This window comes from Heloderma suspectum, chromosome 4, assembly GCF_057233095.1.
Source record: "Heloderma suspectum isolate Gila_16-S chromosome 4, 16-S_ref, whole genome shotgun sequence".
Taxonomy (NCBI): domain Eukaryota; kingdom Metazoa; phylum Chordata; class Lepidosauria; order Squamata; family Helodermatidae; genus Heloderma; species Heloderma suspectum.
In genome coordinates, this window is record NC_139461.1 from 7,939,667 (window position 1) to 7,965,912 (window position 26,246).

At 45.9% G+C, this 26,246-nt stretch overlaps 1 protein-coding gene across 1 annotated transcript in view; it reads left to right on the forward strand.

Moving 5' to 3' along the window:
• LOC146346514 (ly6/PLAUR domain-containing protein 2-like) overlaps positions 1-2,394 on the forward strand; it is a 23,224-nt gene extending 20,830 nt beyond the window's left edge. Inside the window, exons 3-4 of the mRNA XM_084848606.1 lie at positions 67-186; positions 1,838-2,394. Coding sequence (XP_084704732.1) covers positions 67-186; positions 1,838-2,049 — 332 coding nt within the window. The 3' untranslated portion in view covers positions 2,050-2,394. The remainder of the gene's footprint in view (positions 1-66; positions 187-1,837) is intronic.
• Positions 2,395-26,246: the final 23,852 nt, after the last annotated feature.

Genomic DNA, 26,246 nt, shown 5'->3' on the forward strand with positions numbered 1-26,246 from the left:
GGCTCCAATGAAGGCCTGCAGACAGCCTAAGTTAATGAGGACATTGTTTCTTTCGTTTTATGGCAGTCCAAGCTTTGCAGTGTTACTCATGCCAGGAGCCCACAACCGCCGAAAAATGCCTGACAGTGGCGAATTGCATGCAGAATGACACCATGTGCAAGACGACGATGTACTCCCGGGAGGAAGGTGAGGGACTTGGTGACAAGGAGTGCCTTTATGTAGTGGCCCTTCTGGGCCAGGGATAACCAATTACTTCACAGCAAGCCTTCCCAGGAAGGAAAGAAATGGACTATTTCCCAACTTGTGTAACTTGGTGTCAATGCAGACCACCTTTCCTTTTCTCAGGGCTTTATCACACAAGGCCAAAAAATCCTGCAGTTTACCAGGGCTTCTGCTTCCGGAATCTTTGTGGGATTAGATTGGGTTCTTTTCAGGTGGCTTAAAAAGTGCACTAAACTTCTCCATAAGGGTTATGTGTTCCCCTCTACTAGTTCCCCTCTACTCAGCACTGGTTAAGCCTCATCTGGAGTACTGTGTCCAGTTCTGGGCACCACATTTTAAGAAGGATGCAGACAAATTGGAGAGGGTTCAGAGGAGGGCAACAAAGATGATCAGGGGACTGGAAACAAAGCCCTATGAAGAGAGACTGAAAGAACTGGGCATGTTTAGCCTTGAGAAGAGAAGACTGAGGGGAGATAGGATAGCGCTCTTCAAGGACTTGAAAGGCTGTCACAGAGAGGAAGGCCAGGATCTCCTATCAATCATCCCAGAGTGCAGGACATGGAATACTGGGCTCAAGTGACAGGAAGCCAGATTCCGGCTGAACATCAGGAGACTGTCAGAGCAATCTGACAATGGAACCCATTCCCTAGGGAGGTGGTGGGATCTCCCACACTGGAGGTGTTCAAGACGAGGCTGGACAGCTCTCTGTCAGGGCTGCTCTGACTTGGATTCCTGCATTGAGCAGGGGGTTGGACTCGATGGCCTTGTAGGCCCCTTCCAACCCTACTAGTCTATGATTCATTACAAAGCCACTAGGTGGCGCTGTTGTTTCATTTGCAATAAAAGTAACTTTAAACAGTATACCCTCATTTATATTGACTCCATGGTGGGAGGAGGGAAAACGCCCGACTTTTGCCATCATGAAAAACAACCTAATAGAGCTGACAAAGAGCAAGAGGTGCCCTGGAGGAGGACTGCATCGTGTACAGGACCTGCAAACTTCTGTGAGTAAGCAATTTCCATAGCAGGATAAAAGCCCTGTGTGAAGGAGCCCTCTATGTGTGTAAATCTTTTTGTCCTGAATGGGGAAGAATGTCAGTTCCTGGTCAACACAAGTAGGGGAGTGCTGTTGCACTGCTGTCCTGCTTTTGGGCTTCTCACGGTAATCTGCTTGGCCGTTGTGGGAACAGAACGCTGGACTAAAAAAAAATCCTTTTTTTCCTGAACCCCCCCGGAAAAAAGTCCCCCCCCCTTGTGGCTTCAAAATTTCCAGAAATTTCCATCTCTAGTCCTCCTGCAGAGTTATTTGAAATGTTGTAGTCTCTTTTTTGCATGTTACCCATCCCATGTCTACTCACAGCAAGCTAGAGAGTGGGTGGGGTATGATCCTCCCTTCGGTTGCAGAGTTACGTTTCATCTCCTGGCCTACAAGATGATTTCAAGATTCTGTATTGGGCCATCCCCTTACCCAGTGGCAGGACATCAACAGCCACTGTTTCCAGTTTAATTTATATTTAAGATGGCGGCAACATTGCACACAAGGGCTCTTTTGGCCTCAGGGGAGGGGTGGAGAGCGGGTGCTGATCTCTCCTCTTTTTGTTGGTTGTTTTTGCAGTGTACCCTTTCATGGGCGATGCAACGGTCACACGGTCTTGTTCTTCAAGATGCATCCCATCTGATGCAGATGAAATCGGTTCGACACGCCCAGTCACCTGCTGCAATACTGACCTCTGCAACCGTGATGGTGCGGGCAGCGTGCAGGTCAACTACATTGCAGTGGGGACTTCAACTGCTTCTTTCTTTATCCTCCTCAGGCCTGGACTGTGATGCCAAAGGCAAAGGCAGCAGATGCTAAGGAATCCATTTGACCAAGCCCCAGTGGGCCTAGCTATCTCAACTACCGCCCCCCTTTCCTCCTAGAAAGACATGAGGATTGTGTGTCTCCTGCAGTTGCAGACCCCATTTTCATCAAGCAAAGAAACTGCGGCAGAACTACATGCTTAGAGAAGAGCTACCCTATCTGCTCACAGCAGCAAAGAAATCCAGAATTTTGACCTTTAAATTAAAGAGAGCTTGGGCTATTGGGTAGTATAGAAATGAAATAAATAAATAAATAATCAAATAAATAAATAAATAAATAAATAAAATAAGTAAATATTGTTTGGTGATGCCAGTCAGCCCCCTGTGGCTTAGTTTTAAAGATTTTCGGTGAGGCATGTTTTAAAACTGGCTGAGTAAAAAACCTGGCTGAGTAAAAAACCCAGGCTTCATTTATAACTTTCCCTTCCCAACTATTGACCAGCTGCCATTTGCTATTTTGGGTATATTAGGAATTAATTGAACTGTATATGGTACTTTCTGAATATGCCAAGTTTCATGCTTTTATCACAGTGTGCCCAATTCTGCCTCTTCTAGTGCCTTGGCTGCTGCATTGTGAGCTTTCTGCTATGACCCGAAGTGCTTTTTAAAGAGCGGTCTCAGATAATTTCTGTCTCATCAGTGTAACATGGGAGGTGATGACTTTTTGTTTGTAAAAGCATAATCATGTACTTACATTGGTTGAATCTGACACCTCTTCACATGATGCATAGTTAAACTATGGCATTTGCTATGACAAGATGTAATAATGGCCACTACCATGGAGAGCTTTAAAAGGGGATTAGACAAATCCACGGAAGACAGGGTTACCAATCGCTACTAATTGTGATGGCTATATATTACTTCCAGTATTGGAGGAAATATGCCTCACTATTCCAGTTGCTGGGAAACATGGCCAGGAGGGTGCTGTTGCACTCATGATCTGCTTGTGGGCTTCCCATAAGCATCTGCTTGGCGACAGTGTGAACAGAATGCTGGACTAGATGGACCCTTGGTCCGATCCAGCAGGGCTCTTCTGATGTTCTTATGCTGTTTGCCATTATGTTGCCTGAACATACAGAGTAGAGAGATTTTTCCAACCTCCCCAACCCAACCCCACATCTTTCTATTGCCATACCACTTTTATTTAGCCATGTTATATTACCTTTATTTTTATTTATAGCACTTACACCTGCATGTACAAGATCACTTGCACAAATTTATGATCCGTTGCAAGCAATCTCCACATCTTAAAGGCAACACATATTGAACAGACATAGCCACACTCTATAACATTGCCAAGTGGCTTTCTTGAGCAATACTTAACAGGAAATGCCTGGCATCCTCTTGTAACACTTAAATCATAGATTAAATGCCACCATCATTAGTTGGTCAGCCAGGCAATTTTTTTCCCTATGGTCAAAATTGTCACACACTGTTACATGTCTAAGAGGGTGTCTCCACGAGTGATTTGCCGTGTTTGGAGGTCATTTGGGGCACATGATATCATAACCATCCCGCAGCCACCATGGAGTCTTGCACTGAAAAAACAGTTTTTCTGGGACTACCTTTGGTCCAATTGTTTTTCTTAATTCAGCTTGTCTGCACTTCCGTTGTGGTGTGCACCAACCCTCTGCATTTACTCTAGCATGATACCCCTGCCCAGGGGTGTTTTTTTTGCCCGGCCATGACCTCACTGACCCCGGTCAAGGAGTGTTTCCCCAATGTTTTTCCCACCTAAGTTTCCCCAATATTTCCGCCATTTGCGGGAGATCACAGTTCCCAAAGTAGTTACTGGGGAACCCGCAATTGAGCATTTAAAAGATATCCCTATCGCACTATAGTGAAATAGAGCGTTTGTGTAGCAATATCTATCCCCGCTATAGCACTATTGTGAAATAGCATATTTGAACAGGAGTAGCTATAGCCGCTATAGCACTATAGCACTATCGTGAAATAGTGCTATTGCAAAACAGTGCATTTGCACAGGAGTGCCTATACCTGCTATTGAGCTACTGCGGTTTTAGAAGGACAGTAATAAAAAAAAACATGGGGGAATCAGGCACAGGTTGCGGAGGCAGACGCTAACACACACTGGCCAGAGAAAACAAAATAGCGAATGCTATTTGGGGCTGCATGAGCAGAGGCATAGCTTCCAAATTCTGTGAAGTACCAGTTCCCCTCTACTCCGCACTGGTTAGGCCTCATCTGGAGAACAGTGTCCAGTTCTGGGCACCACACTTTAAGAAGGATGCAGACAAGCTGGAGAGGGTTCAGAGGAGGGCAACAAAGATGATCAGGGGACTGGGAACAAAGCCCTATGAGGAGAGACTGAAGGAACTGGGAATGTTTAGCCTTAAGAAGAGAAGACTGAGGGGAGATAGGATAGCACTCTTCAAGTACTTGAAGGGCTGTCACAGAGAGGAAGGCCAGGATCTCCTCTCGATCCTCCCAGAGTGCAGGACACAGAATCATGGGCTCAAGTGACAGGAAGCCAGATTCTGGCTGAACATCAGGAACAACTTCCTGACTGTCAGGAGTGTTTCTGAGAGCAGGGAGTGGGATAGCAGTTCAGATTCTGAAAGAAAACCACCAGACATGGGGGAGGTGTGTTCCCAGGCTAGTCCAGATAGTAGGCCGGCTTCTCAGGTTACAAACGTCCAGCTGGCTGAGGATGAAGGTCCCTCTTCACCGCACCCCCCGTGAGAGGCAGCGAACAGGAGGAGGCGGGGTTTGGAGAGTACGACCTAATAGACGCCAGGTGCAGAGCAAAGAGAGAGAAGGCAGGGGCGGAACTCAGACAGTCTACTCGATTAGCGTTGAGTGAAAAGCTGTGCTTAGCGGCCTCACGAGAAGAGAGGGACCTCCCCCGCTTAAGTTAAGCTAGTGAGACTGCCTCCCTCTTCAAACGGAGGGCAACTCTCGTAACTTCCTTTTGAATCCCCTGAATGCATTCCTTTGTAGACTGAGAGTCACTGAGAATTTGCATCTGTGTGACCCTGTGAAGTAATGGATTAAAAGATGTAGACTGAAGCGTCTTGTCTGCACATGTTTGGGCATTTGAAGTAAAGTGTGGGCTAAAGGAATCCGGACACTGACTGTTAGAGCAATACGACAATGGAACCAATTCCATAGGGGAGGTGGTGGGCTCTCCCACACTGGAGGCGTTCAAGACGAGGCTGGACAGCCATCTGCCAGTGATGCTCTGACTTAGATTCCTGCATTGAGCAGGGGGTTGGATTCGATGGTCTTGTAGGCCCCTTCCAACCCTACTTTCTATGATTCTATGGAAGCAGAAAGCGGGGAACAAGGCGAGAGTTGGTGGGAGGGAACAGGCTCTCTAGGTGATGATGTGGATGAAACGCCACCCAGTAGCCACCCAAACAATTCATGGTAAACTGTCATGTGACCTGCAGATACTCTAGCTTTGGGATAATCCAGGCTTTCAAGCCCTGTGTGTCCCCATTCGACTCCAGTAAAAACCACAGCAAAGTGGAGAGCGAACTAAACCCATCGCTGTGGAGACCCCCCCCTTAGCAAAACAAAGACCACATTTTTAAGACCATTCTCATTCAATTTGACAGAAAATAAATTGCTTTCAAAAAAGAATTTCAATGATGAAGACATTTAGGAAAAATCCTTATGGGTTACGATGGGCTGAGTTTGGGTTTCCTGTGCTTGCTTTACTTAGGAGGTGGCTGAGGAGCAAGTGCAAGTGTCCTGTTTTCATTGTACAATCATCTCTCTGGCAGTCTGTAGCCTCCTCAGCTTCCTATATTTCAATAAATCCCAGAGGAAGACATCATGAGGTAATTCCTCCCATGGGGCCTTTCTTTCAGATCAGGAAGCGCAGGCAGCCTGCACTGCAATAGAGAGACGTGTAAGAGAAAGAAAACACACACACAGCACCCTCGGCCACCTTGCAGGGATTAGATAGCTCAAAAACACAGCAAAAATAAATTATGAAACACCCTGAGAATGAGGCAGAGGCCTCTTTCATGGAGGAAGAAAACTTCCAGGAAATTGGAGGGCAGATTTTGGCTCAGCACGCACTCCACCACTTCCCTGGAGCTATGCACAACACTACCCCCCTCATAGCTACATTGCGGTGGATGCAAAATGGAGGCCAGGCTGCCAACACAGTTGATGCAGCATGAAAACCCCAAAAGCCCTTCGGAAAAAAGAAAGAAGTTGTGCTACGACCCCTGCCAATGTGAGCCCTCCCCGTGAGAAGCTGTAGAGAATTTATCCTTTCTCTGGAGAAATTCGGTGAAATTGGCACCACAATTTTTCTGGCCACAGATCGGGTGGAGAATTTCAAGAGGCCATTTGCGCACCGCTCTAAGGCAAGGTCATATACTGGGAAAACAATTGGCGATCATTTGCCTCATGCAAAATGCTACCAATGTAATCACTTTTGCAATTAAACTAGTTTAAGATGTACAAAACCTTTCCTAATCTTAGCAGTTTGTGAAGAAAATTATACAGTTTAAGAAGAACGTATCCATCATTCCTATTCAGTGGGGAAAAAAAATTATGGTAAGATGATCAATTCTGCATCTTTCAGAAGAGGGACATAAGAGTTGCCTTCTAGAGATTTTGTACAAATGATAATATGCAGAATACAATTTTGTTGCTCTTTAAGATCTCCCCATCCCTGACATCACATAGGCAAGTCTATTCAGAATGTAGGACATGAAAACACTATAGTCACCACTGATAGGGAGCAGAGTGAAGTAAGTGCTTACTTAAGCTAAGGGAATTCAGTTTAAACAGGTAAAATTTCTCATTTTGGGGAGCTGTTTCCAAGAACACCCCCCCCCTGAAATCATAGAAGCTTGACCTGCTGCAACATCTATTTGAAGCTTAGTTTCAAAAAGTCTAGTTTCAAGCTGGGCTTTGCTCCATAAGGAACTCCTCTGAGATTCCACATCTCCTTAATAGATGGTGAACTTCCACCAACCAAGGTTTATTATAAAGCAGGTCACAAGAGGTCAGTTCCCCCTAAAGGATGGTTTAGCTCTTAATATTGTTATTACTGCAATAGTATCCTGCTCCCCCCCCCCCGCTTCTTCTCCTGCTAAGCCTTGTTTTATAACTGTCCCTTTAGGCGCCACTCCTTCTCTGATGTCTAATGACAAAAGCACTAATGACCTTCAAATCCACTGAAGGAATGAAGGATTGATCACCATGAAAGAGCATTAGCACTTTACATTGTTTTGTGGAACAACCTGTTATTTGCATTGTCTAATTGGGTGAAAAGGTTGTCCCACTGGTTTCTCTGAGCAAAGACTGAGATGACAGCAACCAATGATCTTGCAGAAGCTTCCTTGTTAAACCTTCTGCACACAATGAATCGAACAAAGGGGAAACTGCTGGGCTGTGAGGGCTTCAGGAACATGGAAATGGAGAGAGCCTGCCATACTGGCTGCAGTCATTTTGACATTGACCTGGATCAGGAGGAAATGCGGTGTGTGTTTATTACCATGATCTAGCACTTCTGAACGGAGTGAATGAAACTCAGCATGCTAGATGGAATGATGGTGATCCTAATCAAACTTCTGCTAAGCATTTCCAGGACTCTAATTATCAGTTTTACAGTCATTGTCAAATAAAAGGCTATCTCAGAAAATGCACAGATTCCAATTTGGGGGCCTCATAAATATGGTGGCTTTGGTGTTGTTGCTGTTGTCACGACCATCATAACTCCCAGAAGCTGTGAACCCCAGAATTTTATTTTTGAATTTTTGAAAGATGCAATCCTGTGCACGTTTAGAAAGAAAAAAGTCCAACAGCTCCCAGCATTCCCCAGCCAGCACTGCTGGCTGGGGAATGCTGGGAGTTGTAGGAATTCTTCTGTCTAAACATGCACAGGATTGTGCCCTAAATTAATGACTACCCATAGTTCATCAAGTTCGTATTTCTGGGGTTCCAAAATATGATAAAATCAGTGCAGAATTATACATTCCGTGTAGTTCCATGGATATTTTTAAGTGCAGCACTGCATGCTCTGTGAGCCTTTTTAGGAATGTTTTTTAGTTTTATAAAATACAGTTGCTTAGGCTGCAATTTGGAGGAAGGGATTGCCACATGAGGAGAGGCGTGAATGCTTAGCAAACAAATGGTGTTATGCAATTACCTTTAAAAACGCCTCACTTTCTATTCAGTTAGAGACATGTCCCTTCCACCCAACTGCATGTTCAGAGCGTACCACTCAGGCTCCCCATCTTGTGGAGAAGTGTGATGTTTGCTCCAAATGAAAAGACAGCATGGAGTGTGGCTGCCAGGCACAGCTTGGGCTAGCCTGTGTAGCCCCACGAACCCTGGCATGTTATTTAAAAGTGTGGAGGAAGCCGACCCTCTTCTGTCACTGTCACAAAGAACATAATCTTGTATGTGTGTTTGTGTGTGTGTGTAAGCATTGAAGGATAAATTTGTAAGGAAAAAAATGTCCATGGGAAAAGAATTCCCACTGATCTTCTACTCCAGATTGCAACTTCCCAAGGCTACTTTTATTTTTTTTTTAAAGTGTGGACCTTGTAACATGCATCTGTATGTAACGTGTAATTTGCCCCTGAAGCCTAAAAGTTAGGTTCGATAGCTCTCCTATCCTCCTTATATTCCAACAATTCTTATATTCCAAGGGGGCACCATTTATTTTTGTTACTTTCCCAACAAATCAAAACTTCTGATTCTGCCCTTCTCTCTCTACCTTGACCCCTAAAACCTTTATCTCTTGGGCCTCCTTGTATGGAGGAGCATTCAGTCATGTGAACCCTCACCTGCTGTCTGTTGTAGCAGAGTCCAGATATGAGTTTAGCTCTTCATCAGGTGCATGTGTCAACTAGGCCCAAGTGAAATCCAAACTCCCACTGAAGTGGATACACAGCCCCATAGATAAGACTGAGGCTTCCTGTGAAATGCATAAGCTATGGGTAGCTGCTGAAAAAGACCACAGTAGCCAAAAACAGCGAAAGAGGCCAATTCAGTAGTCAAGGTGAATTCTAGAGGGTACCTCTATTGTAAAATAATCTGAGTGTTCTTAGGTCTGTAAGGAAAACACCTTAAGCAGTGGGCAAAGGGAAATACACACAATTTATGTTGTGCTCTGGTCGTTCTTCTTTTTTTGCCTTTTATTATTGGTTGGCCTGGCCACTCTTATAGCATCAGAGTCTCCATCATTATTGGAAGCACTTATTGAGGCTGGTCAGACAAAGCGACCCACGATCCATGTCAATAAATACTTGTTATTGCTGAAGAAGTACAATATACAGGGTTTTAAGCAGGAATGGAACAGGGAATAGGATTGTCCCATTCTGCCAAATCAGTGGATTGCTGCTTTGGTGTCTATACCTGTTGCTTTTATGGATTTTAAGCTGCATCATATTCAGCAAAAACTTTTGTTTCGTTTCTATTGGACACCACAATATCTTTTAAATACGGGATTGTCTAATTTGGCTAATTGCTGGTGGTGCAATGTCCTGCCACTGATTTCTGTCTCCTCCCCTTTTTGAGAAAAACCTGTTCCTTGAAAACTGCATAACTAAACTGTGCCAAACTGGGTTTACAAACAACAACTAAAAAAAACCACCTTCTGAAGAGGGTCTGAAGCTTTGGGACAAGCCCATTTCAGGTTGGACTGCTTTGGAAGAGTTGCCTTAAAGGCAATCCAAATCTCTCCGAAGTGGGCTGATTGGGATTTCTCCAAAGTGGATACACAGCTCTATGGGGTTGTGTGAAAACGTGGTAATTTTGCAGATATTTCCACTTTGTAGGAAAACGGCTGTGTGTGTTTGGGGCATCTATCCTCAAAACCGGATTACCATTTTGGTGAGGACAGGATTTTCTAATTTGCTAGCTCTGAGCCTAGCATCAGTGTGAATTGTTGTCCATTCATTCTTAGGCCCAGAGATCTTTTCTTCTGTTTGGCAAAAACATATATGTGCATGTCCCCACTCTTGCTTAAAAAAATGTAAAAAACTGTTCCTGGGAGGGGGAGAAGTAGCTTAATTGAGCATGCCCATAAAGAATAACCAGCAAAATTATTCAAAGCCACTGTATAATTTAATATTCCACTTTATTTTCTATACCATAGTCCTAGCATGGCAGTTCTTACAGATGTCATAAAGCTCTGCCTAGATCTAGTCCAACATAAGGATGCTCTGTATAGGATATACCTGACCAGAAGTAAATACTTGAAAGTATTCGAGAGGAAGGAAATATAGGTTGTACAGTAGGGGTAAAAAATAGTAGAAGTTGCCCTGGAAAAACGAAACAAACACAAATAGAAGCAAAGCAAAGCACATTGTTTTCATGCAGTAGCACCAGATCAAACTATTTATAGGTATTTATTTTAATAGACTTAGGGTGCAATCCTATAAGCCACTAGACAGCATCTAGACGGCCATAGGATTTTTTGGTTAATGGGAATGGAGCTTGGAGCCAAGTTCGGTTCCCAGAAAATGGACTCCCCCCCTCCCCGCTGCCTCGTAGGAGGTGCGGTTTGTCCCTGGCTCTGCGCTCGGAAGAGCAGTGTGGAGGGGCTGAAAAGTGGGCATTCCTGGAGGTGGGGAGGGGACTGTGGAAGCACTGGTATGATGCTTCCTATGTGCCGTCTGGCATCCCCCCCTGCTCCAAGACACCCCAGTTAGACAGCCCAAATCGGCCGTCTAGCCACAAATGCAGGGTGGCCGGAGTGCGGAGGAGAAGCTCCCCTCCGTGTTCCACCCGCCCTGCATTGGATAGTTGGCTGCCTCGGAGTTCAGAGGCGGCCAACTGTCCCCATAGGATTGCGCCCTTATTTATGGCTATTCAAAGATACCACCATGGTGGGTTCTGATAGGGAACATTTTCCCAAGCCTTTGGCTTGGAAAAATTATCCAAACTTTTTGGATTTGGGGGGATGGGGACAGGGGAGATCTTGGACCATTTCCAAATTAATCTGAGGTGAGCATGGGAGCACTCGCCCGTCTTTAGACTGGGGTTAGGTTGTCTACTGCTTACATAGCTTCAACCAGGCTGTATCACCGAGATAGTAGGGATAGCAAGGCTTGCTCTACCGGCTTGGCTAGGTCCGTCTTTGGTTCCTTTCCTCCCAAACTTGTGTCCATCCCACTCCTGGTCAATATGTAACTATTATTTACAAGTGGAGTCCTATGGATTCTGCTCCCCTTAGAAGGAGGCCTCTGATCTTGGAGGCTTCCGAGTATCCAGTGTCCCAGCAGGTTGTTCCTGGCGGAGTGGGACGACGGGTGCAATTTTCGCCTTTCCGTCTTCCTTTTTATATTTGTTCTTCCAGACGGTCCTTTGAGATGAGCCTTTGATCCCGTCTAGAGGAGGCATGCTGGCACGGGATGGAGAGGCCACAGGATTTGTCATATCCTGGCCTCTCCCTCCCTTCTCTGCCCACCGGAACATGACCGTGGGAAGCAGCTACTGCAGCTCTTTCCACGGCTACTGTGAGGGGGTGGGGCTTCAGAACTCAGAGTCCTGCTCCTGAGTTCATAGCAGTGCCTGCAGCCTGGGGAGAGGGACTCTGAGCAACCCTCTGTTTCCTGGGACGCTCTCCCATGGACCACAGGATTGCTCTCCAAATTATGTAAGAATTGGTACTTGAATTATTTTCCTTTTCCCTCTCCCACCTTCTCCTTTTGTATCATGCCTACTGGAGTGTAAGCTATCATTTCCAATTGTAAACCCCCTCGGACACAGTAAAAGAAAAGCAGCATATACATGTGAAATCAATAAATACAGAAATAAATAACACATGTGCATCACAATTCCTGATAATTCCTTTTTTCCCTCCCCAAAAGGCTTCTATATTTCTATGCTAACCGATTCGACTTTTTAAGTTACTGAACTCCACCAGCCAATCTTCAGTACTGGGCTCCCATCTGCATGGGAATTTCTCCTGCTCCTAGTTCACTGCTATACTGTCAAACCAGAAGTATGGGAGAAATCCACGTGAAATGAAAATACCATGTAACATGGAAGAACTCTGTGCTCATTCTTTATATTCAGCAATGTGAATATCAAACTGGCTGGTTCTGCTTTATTAGACCAATGTTGGCTCATGCAAGGTCTTGGGAACAGGATGTGCTAAAGGAGTAAGTCGGAATATTGGAATGGGGTTGCTTTTTTTTTAACCTCCATTCCACACAAAATCAGCTAGGCAAGGGCATGGGTGGGATGTTCCTTGCACAGTTGACATTCTAGCAGGTAGGGAAGTGTGTGTGTGTGTGTGTGTGTGTCCATTTGACCACTGATGAACACACACCTATATTTCCATTTAACACATCCATGAGGAAGCAAAGCTACCATAAAGGCACGTGTGCGTAAACTGGAGACAATAGCAAATCACACCACTGTAGACTATCATTCCAAATTCTTGTCTGTAGGCAGACAACCCGGTCTTCCCAGCACTGTAAGACTAGGTTCTATTTACACTTTGGTTTCTATAAGAACCTGGATCAGTGGTGACCTCAAATCAAGCGGATAACCGCCCTTCGTAGACCTAAGACACAAGTCTCCTAAGTTGTCTGGGCCATGGTAGTCACTAGAGTTGGCTTTCTATAAAGAGGACTCTACTATGGCCTTGCGAAGCTAACGTCAGGCTTAAAGGCATTATAATGCAGTCCTACCCGCAATGTATGCCTGCTGGGTGAGGACAGGATTGCTATTAAATCCACCTGTGTTTCAGCCTGAAGATATGCCAGTGTTGAGGATCTATGTACCACAGCTGTGCCAGTGTAACATTATGCCAATGTTAATGGCTGCTGATGTTTTCGGGGCAATGGAATTAATTAATTAATTAATTGCTCTGCCAGTTCAGGCCCAATCCTTTGGGGCTGACACTGCCCATCAATATGGCTGGCTTTGTTGTTGTTGTAGCCAAAAACATTGGGTGGGATCATCACTGGCTTCCCTTCAGCTGTAGCGAAGAAGAGGTGTCATAACCCGTAGCAATTCTGCTGAGGTGCATGTATGGTCCAGCGTAGATGAAGCAGGGGGCAGCTTTCAGGAATCCTGTTACTGGTCTTTGCTTTTTTTCTGGAGGTCACTCTCTGCCCTCAGGCTCTGGCTGCTGGCTTCATTGTATTTCAACCAATGCAGGACCTCTTCAGGAAGTTCTGGAGACTCCACCTGCATTAAAACAGAAGCAAAATAAAATATGTAAAGATCTTATATAGACATCAAAGGAGAACAAGTTAAATTTGATACTGATGAGAAACAAAAACATTGCAATCCAATTCTCGATATCCATTTTTAAATGCAGAAAAAGGTTAAAAAATTAATTTGATAGCAAAATGTCTAATCTTCAGCGAATACCAGTGCGGTTTGGTGTGGGAAGGTGTCCGATTTCTTGTTTGCCAAAACACACATTTCAAGAGCAAATTTTTTTCAGCAAAATTAAAGTTATTAAATTATTAATTAATTAATTAATTTCATTTCTATACCGCCCAATAGCCAAAGCTCTCTGGGTGGTTCACAAAAATTAAAACCAAACGGCACACAATAAAACAATATAAAATATATAGAACATTAAAACTACGCTATAACAATGCAACCACAATAAAACCTAGCAGCAGTGCAGGAATTTAAAATACAGATTTAAAACAGCAAAGCTAAAAGTCTAGAAAGCTAAAATGCTAAAATGCCTGGGAAAATAAAAAGGTCTTCACCTGGCGCCGAAAGGAATACAGTGTAGGTGCCAGGTGAACCTCACTAGGGAGCTCATTCCATAGCCTGGGTGCCACAACAGAAAAAGCCCTCCTCCTAGTAGCCACCCGCCTCACTTCCTTTGGCAGGGGCTCACGGAGAAGGGCCGCTGAGGATGATCTTAAGGTACGGGCAGGCACAGATTGGAGGAGGCGATCCTTCAGGTAACCTGGCCCCAAACTGTTAAGGGCTTTCAATGTTAATACCAGCACTTTGAATCGGGCCTGGAAATGGACTGGCAGCCAGTGCAGCTGGAAAAGTACTGCGTAATATGAGTTCGCTGGCCAGTTCCTGTTAACAATCTTGCTGCCCTATTTTGGACCAGCTAAAGTTTCCGGACCATTTTTAAAGGCAGCCCCATGTATAACGCATTGCAGTAATCCAGTCGAGAAGTTATCAGAGCATGGATAACTGTAGCTAGGCTATCTCTGTCCAGATAAGGGCGTACCTGGTATACCAGCCTAAGCTGATAAAAAGTGCTCCGTGCCATCGAGTTCACCTGTGCCTCAAGTGACAGTTCTGGGTCTAAGAGCACCCCCAAACTACAAATGTGATCCTTTCAGGGGAGTGCAACCCCCTCCAGAACAGGTTGAATATCACCTAGCCGGGTAGATGAACCACCCACTAACAGCACCTCAGTCTTGTCTGGATTGAGTTTATTGGCCCTCATCCAGTCCATTACCGTGCCCAGGCACTGATTCAGAACAGCTGCTGCCTCACCTGTGTTTGATGAGAGAGGTAGAGCTGGGTGTCATCCGCATATTGATGGCACCTCAGCCCACACCTCCGGATAACCTCCCCCAGCGGTTTCATGTAGATGTTAAACAGCATGGGGGATAAAACAGAGCCCTGTGGAACCCCATGGCACAATTGCCATGGCACAGAGCAATAATCCCCCAGCACCAACTTCTGGAATCAGCCATCCAAATAGGAGTGGAACCATCACAGTGCAGTGCCTCCAATTCCCACAATAGACAACCTATCCAGAAGGATACCATGGTCGATGGTATTGAAAGCCGCTGAGAGGTCCAGAAGAATCAATGGGGTCGCACTCCCTGTCCCTCTCCTGGCAAAGGTCATCCCACAGGGCGACCAAGGCAGTGTCTGTTCCAAAACCAGGCCTGAAGCTGGATTGAAATGGATCTAGATAATCCGTTTCATTCAACAGTGCCTGGAGCTTTCCTGCAAACACCCGCTCAAGCACCTTGCCCAGGAAGGGGATGTTGGCCACTGGCCTATAATTGTTAACATCCTCTGGGTCCAGGTTAGGCTTTTTTAGGAATGGTCTGATTACTGCCTCTTTTAAAGCAGCTGGTACCACTCCCTCTCTCAAGGAGGAATTTACAACCTCCTGGACCCAGCCGGACAACCCCTCCTTGTTTGATTTAATAAGCCATGAAGGGCAAGGGTCAAGCACACAAGTGGTCGACCGGACATGGCCAAGCACCTTGTCCGTATCCGCAGGCCTCAATAACTGAAACCCATCCAATAAAACTGGACCAGACGGTGCTCTGAATGCCTCTACCAATGGAACTGAATTAATTGTGGTGTCCAATTCATGACGAATCTGAGAGACTTTATCTTCAAAGTGCCGTGCAAACTCATCGCAGCATGCCACTGAGGGTTCCACCATCTCTCTCCCTGGCCCAGAATGTAACAGGCCACAATCCACTCGGAAAATCTCCGCTGGATGACACTGAGAAGATGCAATGCTGGTGGAAAAGAACCGTCTCTTTGCCACCCTCACTGCCACAGAGTAGGCTCGATAGTGAGCTCTTACCTGTGTTTAAGATTATTTAAACCCAGAAAACAAGTTTTGAAATTTCAAGTTCAGTTTTTAAATTTATGTTTCAGTTTGACTGCAAATCATTATGGTTAAATGTGTACTCTATGGTAAATTATCTGGATTGATGATCTGGAATATGGTGCCTTTGATGGAATCAAGGCCATCTTTTTTCTTTCGTTGCCTTAAAAAAGGGGGCAGGTTCCTAGTCCACTTGGTACAAGGCAGTTTCTACTGAAGTATCACAAACAGGGATGTGCAAATCAACAAAACTTGAGTTTCTCAAAGTTCTCTGAATTCCAACCCAAGTCCGTATCAGATTGCAAGCTTTGTGTTTTTCTTTTCGCATGAAAATCTGTATGTACATTTTTCAAATGCACACGTGCAGTTGAACACATTTTTTTTGGTCCATGAATCACATTGCAAGCTCAGAAATGTACGTGTACACATACTGGTATATTTTTCTTTAATAAAATTCTTTAAGAATTCTGAGAATATTCCTGCACATGCTCAGTAAAAGAGTGAGATAGGGAGAGGCCACCATTTTAGGCAGTTAGCAAAATGCAGTGTGGAAGGCGCTTTCTCCTCCCAGTAAGACCCTGAACCCTTGAGACAGGTTAGCAGGGAGGTTTCCTTTTGAATTTTTTTTTTAAAGGGTCATGATTTTTTTTTACAAATGCTATGAGTTCCTTGTTTGTTTATGCTCCTTTATATTGTATAAAGGGCTGTTTAACAAGTTGTGGCCACAAGACTGGAAAAGGTCAGTTTACATTCCAGTTCCAAAGAAGGGCAACGCCAAAGAGTGTTCAAGCTACCGTACAATTGCGCTCATTTCACATGCCAGCAAGGTGATGCTCAAAATCCTACAAGCTAGGCTTCAGCAGTATGCGAACTGAGAACTACCGGAAGTACAAGCTGGGTTTCGAAGAGGCAGAGGAACTAGAGATCAAATCGCCAACATTCGCTGGATCATGGAGAAAGCAAGAGAATTCCAGAAAAATGTCTATTTCTGCTTCATTGACTACGCTAAAGCCTTTGATTGTGTGGATCAAAACAAACTGTGGCAAATTCTGAAAGAGATGGGGGTACCAGACCACCTTACCTGTCTCCTGAGAAACCTGTACGAGGGTCAAGAAGCAACAGTAAGAACCACACATGGAACAACCGATTGGTTCAAAATTGGGAAAAGAGTACGACAAGGCTGCATATTGTCGCCCTGCTTATTTAACTTATATGCAGAGCACATCATGAGAAACGCCGGGTTGGATGACTCACAGGTCGGAATTAAGATTGCCAGGAGAATTATCAACAACCTCAGATACGCAGACGATACCACCCTAATGGCAGAAAGCGAAGAGGATCTAAAGAGCCTCTTGTTGAGGGTGAAAGAGGAGAGTGCAAAAGCTGGTTTGAAACTCAACATTAAAAAAACTAAGATCATGGCATCTGGCCCCATCACTTCCTGGCATATGGAAGGGGAAAAAATGGAAGCAGTGACAGATTTTACTTTCTTGGGCTCCAAGATCACCACAGACAGTGACTGTAGCCATTGAAATTAAAAGATGCTTGCTCCTTGGGAGGAAAGCTATGGCCAACCTAGACAGCATAGTAAGAAGCAGAGATATCACCTTGCCGACAAAGGTCTGTCTAATCAAAGCTATGGTTTTCCCAGTAGTAATGTATGGCTGTGAGAGCTGGACTATAAGGAAAGCTGAGCGCCGAAGAACTGATGCCTTCGAACTGTGGTGCTGGAGAAGACTCTTACGAGTCCCCTGGACTGCAAGGAGGTCAAATCAGTCCATCCTAAAGGAAATCAACCCTGAGTGCTCATTGGAAGGACAGATACTGAAACTGAAGTTCAAATATTTTGGCCACCTAATGCGAAGAGAAAACTCTCTGGAAAAGACCCTGATGATGGGAAAGACTGAGGGCAAAAGGAGACGGGGACGGCAGAGGATGAGATGGCTAGATAGCATCACTGATGCAATGAATATGGACTTGAGCACGCTCTGGGAGACAGTGCAGGACAGGAAGGCCTGGCGTGCTATGGTCATAGAATCATAGAATAGTAGGGCTGGAAGGGGCCTACAAGGCCATCGAGTTCAACCCACTGCTCAGTGCAGGAATCCAAGTCAGAGCATCCCTGACAAATGGCTGTCCAGCCTCGTCTTGAAGGCCTCCAGTGTGGGAGAGCCCACCACCTCCCTAGGGAATTGGTTCCATTGTCGTATTGCTCTAAGAGTCAGGACGTTTTTCCTGATGTTCAGCCGGAATCTGGCTTCCTGTAACTTGAGCCCATTATTCCATGTCCTGCACTCTGGGATGATCAAGAAGAGATCCTGGCCTTCTTCTCTGTGACAACCTTTCAAGTACTTGAAGAGTGCTATCCTATCTCCCCTCAGTCTTCTCTTCTCAAGGCTAAACATGCCCAGTTATTTCAGGCTGTCTTCATAGGGCTTTGTTTCCAGTCCCCTGATCATCTTTGTTGCCCTCCTCTGAACCCTCTCCAGTTTGTCTGCATCCTTCTTAAAGTGTGGTGCCCAGAACTGGACACAGTACTCAAGATGAGGCCTAACCAGTGCTGAGTAGAGGGGAACTAGTACTTCCCGGGATTTGGAAGCTATGCTTCTATTAATGCAGCCCCAAATAGCATTTGCCTTTTTTGCAGCCACATCACATTGTTGGCTCATATTCAGCTTGTGATCGACAACAATTCCAAGATCCTTCTTGCTTGTAGTGTGGTTGAGCCATGTATCCCCTTCTTGTAACTGTGCATTTGGCTTCTTTTTCCTAGGTGCAGAACTTGGCATTTATCCCTATTAAATGTCATTCTGTTGTTTTCTACCCAGCACTCCAGTCTATCCAGATCACTTTGAATTTTGTTTCTGTCTTCCAAAGTATTAGCTATCCCGCCCAATTTTGTGACATCTGCAGATTTGAGAAGCATCCCCTGCACCTCCTCCTCCAAGTCATTAATAAAAATGTTGAAGAGCACTGGGCCCAGGACTGAGCCCTCCGGTACCCCACTCATTACCTCTCCCCAGTTTGAGAAGGTCCCATTGAGAAGCACTCTTTGAGTCCGATTCTGTAGCCAACTGTGGATCCACCGGATCGTTGTTTCATCTAGCCCACTTGGAGCTAGTTTGCTCATCAGGATATCATGGGGCACTTTGTTGAAAGCTTTGCTGAAGTCGAGGTATATGATGTCTACAGCATTCCCACGGTCTACAAGGGAGGTTACTTGATCAAAAAATGAGATCAGATTTGTCTGGCAGGACTTGTTTTTGACAAATCAATATTGGCTTCGAGTCATCACGGCATTGTTTTCAAGGTGCTTCCAGATGGATTGCTTTATCATCTGCTCCAGATTTTCCCAGGGCTTGATGTCAGACTGACTGGTCTGTAGTTCCCAGGTTCCTCCTTTTTACCCTTTTTGAAGATAGGGACAACATTAGCCCACCTCCAGTCATCTGGCACTTCCCCCGTCCTCCATGATTTCTCAAAGAGAATAGACAGTAGTTCTGAGAGTTCTTCTGCCAGTTCCTTTATGACTCTAGGATGCAGCTCATCTGGCCCTGGAGATTTGAACTCATTCAAAGTAATTAGGTGTTCCTTGACCATATGCCTATCGATCTCAAGCTGCAATCCTGCCCCTTCAGCCTGTACTTCGCCTTTGCCAGGGGGCTGATAGACCCTCTTTCGGGAGAAGACTGAGCCAAAGTAGGAACTGAGCACTTCTGCCTTTTCTTTGTCATCTGTTATCTTTTTGCCATCCTTATTTAGTAGCTGAACCATCATTTCTTTCCTCTATCTTTTACTACACATTTATCTGAAGAAAGCTTTTTTGTTGCTTTTAGCCTCCCTCGCTAACCTCAGCTCGTTCTCAGCTTTAGCTTTCCTGACGCCATCCCTGCAATTCTGTGCTACCTGCCTGTACTCTTCCTTTGTTACTTGGCCTTCTTTCCACTTCCTATATGTGTCCTTTTTTGTTTTCAGGTCATCCCTAAGCTTTTTGTGAAGCCACATTGGCTTCTTCTGTTGTCTTCCACCTTTTCTTCTTGTTGGAATTGCTTGTGATTGTGCCTTGAGAATTTCCTTTTTTAAAAGCTCCCACCCATCTTGGACTCCTTTTCTCGCTAGCATTGCTTGCCATGGGACCTTACTGATCATTGTTCTGAGTTTATGAAAATCAGCTTTCCTAAAATCCAGGGTATGCGTTTGACTACACTCGGATTTTGCTTCCCTTAGAACCAAGAACTCAAGTACAACATGGTCGCTTTCCCCCAGAGTTCCTGTAACTGCTACTTTATCCACTAAGTCATCTCTGTTGGTTAGGATCAAGTCAAGGATAGCCGATCCTCTAGTTCCTTCCTCTACTTTCTGTAGGAGGAAGTTATCCGCCACACAAGTCAGGAATTTCCTGGAGGGGCCATGTTTTGCAGAATTTGTCTCCCAACAAATATCGGGGAAATTGAAGTCCCCCATTACTACTACATCATGCTTCCTTAAAACATTGGCTATTTGCTTTTCAAAAGTTTCATCCTTGTCTTCTCCTTGATTGGGTGGCCGGTAGTAGACTCCGACCACCAGGTTCCTTTTATTCTTTGCTCCATTTATTTCAACCCAGATGCTCTCGATGGGGCTACCAAGCTCCTCCTCCTGTATTTCTGTGCAGAGATATGTATTTTTCACATACAGTGCAACCCCACCTCCCTTTCTGTTCCTCCTGTTCTTTTTGAACAAGTTATATCCTTCAACTGCTGTATTCCAGTCATGAGAGTCATCCCACCAAGTCTCAGTTATACCTATCAAGTCATAATTTCCCTCCTGTATTAAGAGTTCAAGTTCGTTCTGTTTGTTTCCCATACTCTGGGCATTAGTATATAGACATCGAAGACCATGTGCTTCATAGTCTGGCTTTCTTCCTACATGTGTCTGAAGACTATTATTGGGCGCTATCAGCGCTGTTCTCTCCATTGCAGTGCATGCGCCTACGTCCATCGTTACCCCCAACATTACATCTCCCTTCCCGTAGGATTCAGTTTAAAGCCCTCCTGATGAAGTTCTTCATGCTGTGGCCAAACACATTCTTCCCATCCTTTGTGAGGTGCAACCCATCCCTAGCCAACAGCCCATCTTCCAGGAAGTATAGCCCGTGGTCCCAGAATCCAAATCTCTCTCGTCGGCACCACCTTCGTAGCCAGTCATTCACCCGGAGTATTTTTCGTTCCCTTTCTATCCCTCTTCTAACTACTGGAAGGATGGATGAGAAAACTATCTGGGCCCCACAGTTCTTGAGTTTCCTTCTCAAAGCTTCAAAGTCTGACGTGATCTCTTCGTAGCTCCGCTTGGCGGTATCATTTGTTCCCACATGGATGAGAAGAAAGGGATACCTGTCAGTGGGCTCTATGAGTGCAGGCAACCTTTCAGTCACGTCTCTAATCTGTCCTCCCGGAAGACAACATACCTGGCGAGTCCATGGGTCTTCACGACATACTTGGGTCTTGACCCCACGCAGCAAGGAGTCTCCCACTACTACCACTCTTCTCTTCTTCTTCTTGTAGGCCTGGGTTTCATCGCCTCTGTTTGACTGACCTTTAGCCTCTTGCTCATTCTCATGCAGGTTCCCCTGTGATTCTTCCTCTGCAGGCTGTCCTCCAGTCTCATCTGCAAGTACCTGGAATCGGTTCCACAGCTCCACTGCTTCCACCGGTGCAGAGTGGCGTCTAGTTCTTCTTCTCCCGTCACCCTTTTCCAGGGAGTATCCTCTATTCCATTTTTCTTCACCTCAGCATTTCCCACTGCCTCATCTTGCTGTTGCTCTTCAAGCTTCTGGTCTGCCCTTTGCTGCTGTAGTTCCCCTATTCTGTCCAAGAACTCTTCGTGTTCTCTTATTCCCCGGAGGGTCGACAGTCGCCGCTCCAGTCCACTTACTTTTTCTTCCAGCAGCGTGATCAACTTGCACTTGTTGCAGGTGTAGGCCATGTTGTTCTCCGGCAAGAAAACAAACATTGCACACACCTTGCAGGTCACCACCACTGGAGAGTCTTGTCCTTCCATAGCCTCTTTTCCCTTTTTGTGTCTAGCTTTGTGATTGTTCTAGACTAGCCTGTGCCTGTTCCTCTACTCAGTAGAGGTTAAAAGCAGAGTCCCACTGGTGTGAAAGTGTGTGTTACAAGACAAATAAATGGAAAAAAGTTAAAATAAAAAATTAAAATAATTAAAAAAAAATGTTAGGGGCCTCCCCCTTGACCTCCCCTGGCCAACTCCTGTTTGCTCCCCCTGTCCGCTCGTTCTGGTCGCTCGCTCTCTGGGAGCTTGCCTGCTTCTGTAGTCCCTGGACCAGCTGGAGCAGCTTGCTCTGTTCTGCTCTGCTCAGCTGGGAGGCGGGAAACAGACTGAAGCTTCCCGCCCAGTCAGCTGCTGGGAGTACTCAGGCCACACACCCCCAATCCAGTTGGAGCTCTCAGAAGCTCCTGGTGAGCTCACAGCCAATCAGAAGGATAAAGGGCAGCCCCCTGGGCTTCCTGCAACCCACTTACCTCTTAGCCTCTGTCTCCTTTGTCTCCTTTGTCTCTTCAACCCCTGCAACTCCCCTGGCCAACTCCTGTTTGCTCCCCCTGTTCGCTCGCTCTGTTCGCTCGCTCTCTGGGAGCTTGCCTGCTTCTGTAGTCCCTGGACCAGCTGGAGCAGCTTGCTCTGCTCTGCTCAGCTGGGAGGTGGGAAACCCTCAGCTGGGAGGCGGGTCCATGGGGTCACGAAGAGTTGGACACGACTGAACAACAAGAAGTTGTTCCTGTGTTGCTGGATCCCGATCCATTTTTGAGAAGATTGCTGCGGAGCTGGAGTGAACGGAGTAGAGACTGTTTTCTTTCTATGGCCAGCAGAAAAATCAAGCTTCAGAGATAAGTTTTATTTCTATTTTTGTTGTGGACTCAAGCCAAAGACAGAACTTTGGGAGGGCTATGCTCTGTTTTATTGTTTTGGTGATAAGTGAATTGTTATGTATGTAAAATTACTACATGTGCATTATTATTGCTTTTAATTAAGAAATTGAAATGATATATATTAATTGTCTCTTTACAAGGCCTTTGCTGTGAGTCCCTTTAGAGACCCTGAAGAAAAGTGTTATATACGGACTTCAACTGTAGATTGCGTCTAAATCCGTGTTCAGTCTGGAAGGTGTGAATTGGGTAAAGACTGATAAGAAACTAACTGAAACGGATTTCTCATACGTCTTTAATCACAAACCACAACTACCTGGACCAGTGTGGGCCTTCACTCCATTGTCCTGCACTCCCTCCGTCCATGCCCACACTCCACCAACCTCGTTCCCAGTTGTTCCTCCTCCATCTCTCGTGTGAGGATCACCTTTTTCTTCCCAAACCAGCTTTCCCCTAAAGCCTGTTACCACCCCAGCTCACTGTCCATGGAGCTGTTTTCTCCTAGTCTTCTGGAACTACGTATTTTGCTCATTTGTTTCAGAGAGCTTTTGGAGAGGGTAGGGGACAGCCTTGTCTGCTTGTTTTAATTCACTTCTCCGCTGTTCTAATTATTTGTATATGTTTGTCTTATCACATCTGGTTGTTTTACGTGTATTTGTTTTACGTGTTAACCACTTTGGATGTCCATTTCAAGTTGAAAAGCATAATCTAAGTTTTTTAAAAAATAAAAACATGTTTCCAAGAGAAGCTCAGGTGGAAGGTATCTTTCTCATTCTCTTTTAGGTGCCAGTTTTGTGCAAAGATGGGTAAAATACCAGCTTGCTCACTAGGTGCCAGCATTACATTTTCTGGCACTTGAGACTTTCCTCCTAACTTTGCTACCATGTACAGCTGAGGGGGAAACCATCTTTTGTGCAGTCTAAAAATGCAAGATCTGCAAATTGAGAAGCCCCTATTTAATTGGGCCCAGTCCAGTTTAAACCCTGTCCCTGGTTCTCCACCCTATCCAGAAAGCAACAGTTTTGAAAAAGGACCAGCATAGGGTGGGCTGAAATATCACAGCCTGGATGATGCCTGGATTCTGTGCATCATGCTGCAAAAACCAATGGAGAGGGCTTTTCCCAAGCTGAACAACAGGAGCTGCATCATGTGGGCGTGAGGAGGATCTCTCCTGCAACATTTGAGAGCCTGTTATGAAACAGGTGCCTCCTTAAACATGAACTTTAGCTGAAACTTTTCTGCACAGCATGACCAAACAGGTGACTTATTTCAACTGGGGTAACTCTTTATCTGGAAAGGAGGCATTCTGGGTGCTTCTACATGAGGCATTCATTGTGCACTTACGCTGCCTCATTCATGGACTTTTACTGGGGGTCGAGATGTCATCAGTTTCTAGCCTTCCCTGCATTTTCCTGCTGTTGCTTTGTGTTTTTTTTTCTTAACAGAAAAAAATATGTTTGGGCAGTCCTATGCATGTTTAGATGGAAAAAGTCTTATAACTTTTTCCATCTGTGGCTGGCTGGGGAATGTTGGAGTCACAGGACTTTTTTCTGTCCACACATGCATAGGAATGTGCCCTTCAGGAAGAAAAGGCAAGATAAATGCAGTGCCTTTTGACTGCTAGAGCTAGGAGCCCTCCGCCCAGAAGCACCTCTGTGCTGAACTGCGTTATGAACTTCGATAAGAGCGCTGCCCCAGGTCCCTGTATTAAAGAGTTCACTGTTTGTCATAGCCAAACAAGACACAATGGAAACACCCATGTGTATTTACACAAGGAGCGGCTCCAGTCGCATATACAGTGTGGGTATCTTTTTTTTACATATACAGAAGGGTTTTTTTTTTACTTCCTGCATCCTGCCACCACTGAAGTGTGATTGACAGGCATTCTGGGCAAGGTCTTTTCAGGAACAGTGCCCAGGCTGTGGCACCCCTTCCCCCTGGAGATTCATATCATTACAGGCCTCTTGTCAAGCTGCAAAGACCCTTTTCTTCTGCCAGGCCTTTGAGCTTGAGTTTCCGTTGCCTTGGCTGCTTATCTTTTCTTTCATTGCCACAGTGGATTTGTGGAAGTATTCTGCCACTTGGTGTTTTAATTTTCATTTGGGGACAGTAGTATTGCCGGATTTGGATGTTTTCGCTGCGTTAGCCCCTCTGAGTGCCCTTGGGAGGGAAAATGGCCCGCCAAGGGCTCAACCGGCCGTTCCACGCCCAACGGAATATTGCCAGGTGACGGCACATAAGCAGGCCTGCTCAGTGGTGGCCCCCTCCCACGTGCGGCTCGGGAGGCGGAAAGAGCGGCCAGTTTTAACCGCCCCTTGGAAACACAAGTTAACACAGGCTCTCCCTGACCGGCAACGGATCGGGCCGCTGCCCTGCTTTCTTGTCCGTTTGCCGCGGTGCTCCGAAGGTGAAGAACGCGGCGGCAGCGCCCACGGCCAGGACCACCGTCTCCTGCCTCCGCTGCCCAGGCTCCGATGCGACGCGAGGCGCCGCTCCCAGCTTCTTCCGCGCTCTGCCACATCGGGAGCAGCCAGCCGCAGAGCGCGGGGGGGGGGGCGGAGGTGGCAGGAAGCGCGACCTCCCCTCCCTTTCCTCCCCCCGTGCCCGCGCTTTGGTTCCGTCCTGCTCTCCCCCACCTTCCCCTCCCTTCTGCGGAGCTCCAGCCTTTCTTTCCTACCTTCGGCATTATGTAACCCCATCGGCCTGGCCGGCAGCGCCCCCTGGTGCATCGCCTGTTTCCTACAAGGAAGTTCAGTCGTTCAGTCGTGTCCGACTCTTTGTGACCCCATGGAGCACAGCATGCCAGGCCCTCCTGTCCTGCGCTCTCTCCCGGAGCATGCTCAAGTTCATATTCATTGCATCGGTGATGCTATCTAGCCATCTCATCCCCTGCCGTCCCCTTCTCCTTTTCCCTTCAGTCTTTCCCAGCATCAGGGTCTTTTCCAGAGAGTTTTCTCTTCGCATTAGGTGGCCAAAATATTTGAGCTTCAGCTTCAGTATCTGTCCTTCCAATGAGCACTCAGGGTTGATTTCCTTTAGGATGGACTGATTTGACCTCCTTGCAGTCCAGGGGACTCGTAAGAGTCTTCTCCAGCACCACAGTTCGAAAGCAATTCTTCGGCGCTCAGCCTCCCTTATAGTCCAGCTCTCACAGCCATACGTTACTACTGGGAAAACCATAGCTTTGATAAGACGGACCTTTCTCAGCAAGGTGACGTCTCTGCTTCATACCATGCTGTCTAGATTTGCCATACCTTTCCTCCCAAGGAGCAAGTGTCTTTTAATTTCATGGCTACAGTCACCATCTGTGGTGATCCTGGAGCCTAAGAAAATAAAATCGGTCACTGCTTCTATTTCTTCCCCTTCTATATGCCAGGAAGTGATGGGGCCAGATGCCATGATTTTAGTTTTTTTAATGTTGAGTTTCAAACCAGCTTTTGCACTCTCCACCTTCACCCTCAACAACAGGATCTTTAGATCCTCTTCGCTTTCTGCCATTAGGGTGGTATCGTCTGCGTATCTGAGGTTGTTGATAATTCTCCCGGCAATCTTAATTCCGACCTCTGATTCATCCAACCTGGTGTTTCTCATGATGTACTCTGCATATAAGTTAAATAAGCAGGGTGGCAATATGCAGCCTTGTCGCACTCCTTTCCCAATTTTGAACCAGTCAATTGTTCCATGTCCGGGTCTTACTGTTGCTTCTTTACACTCGTACAGGT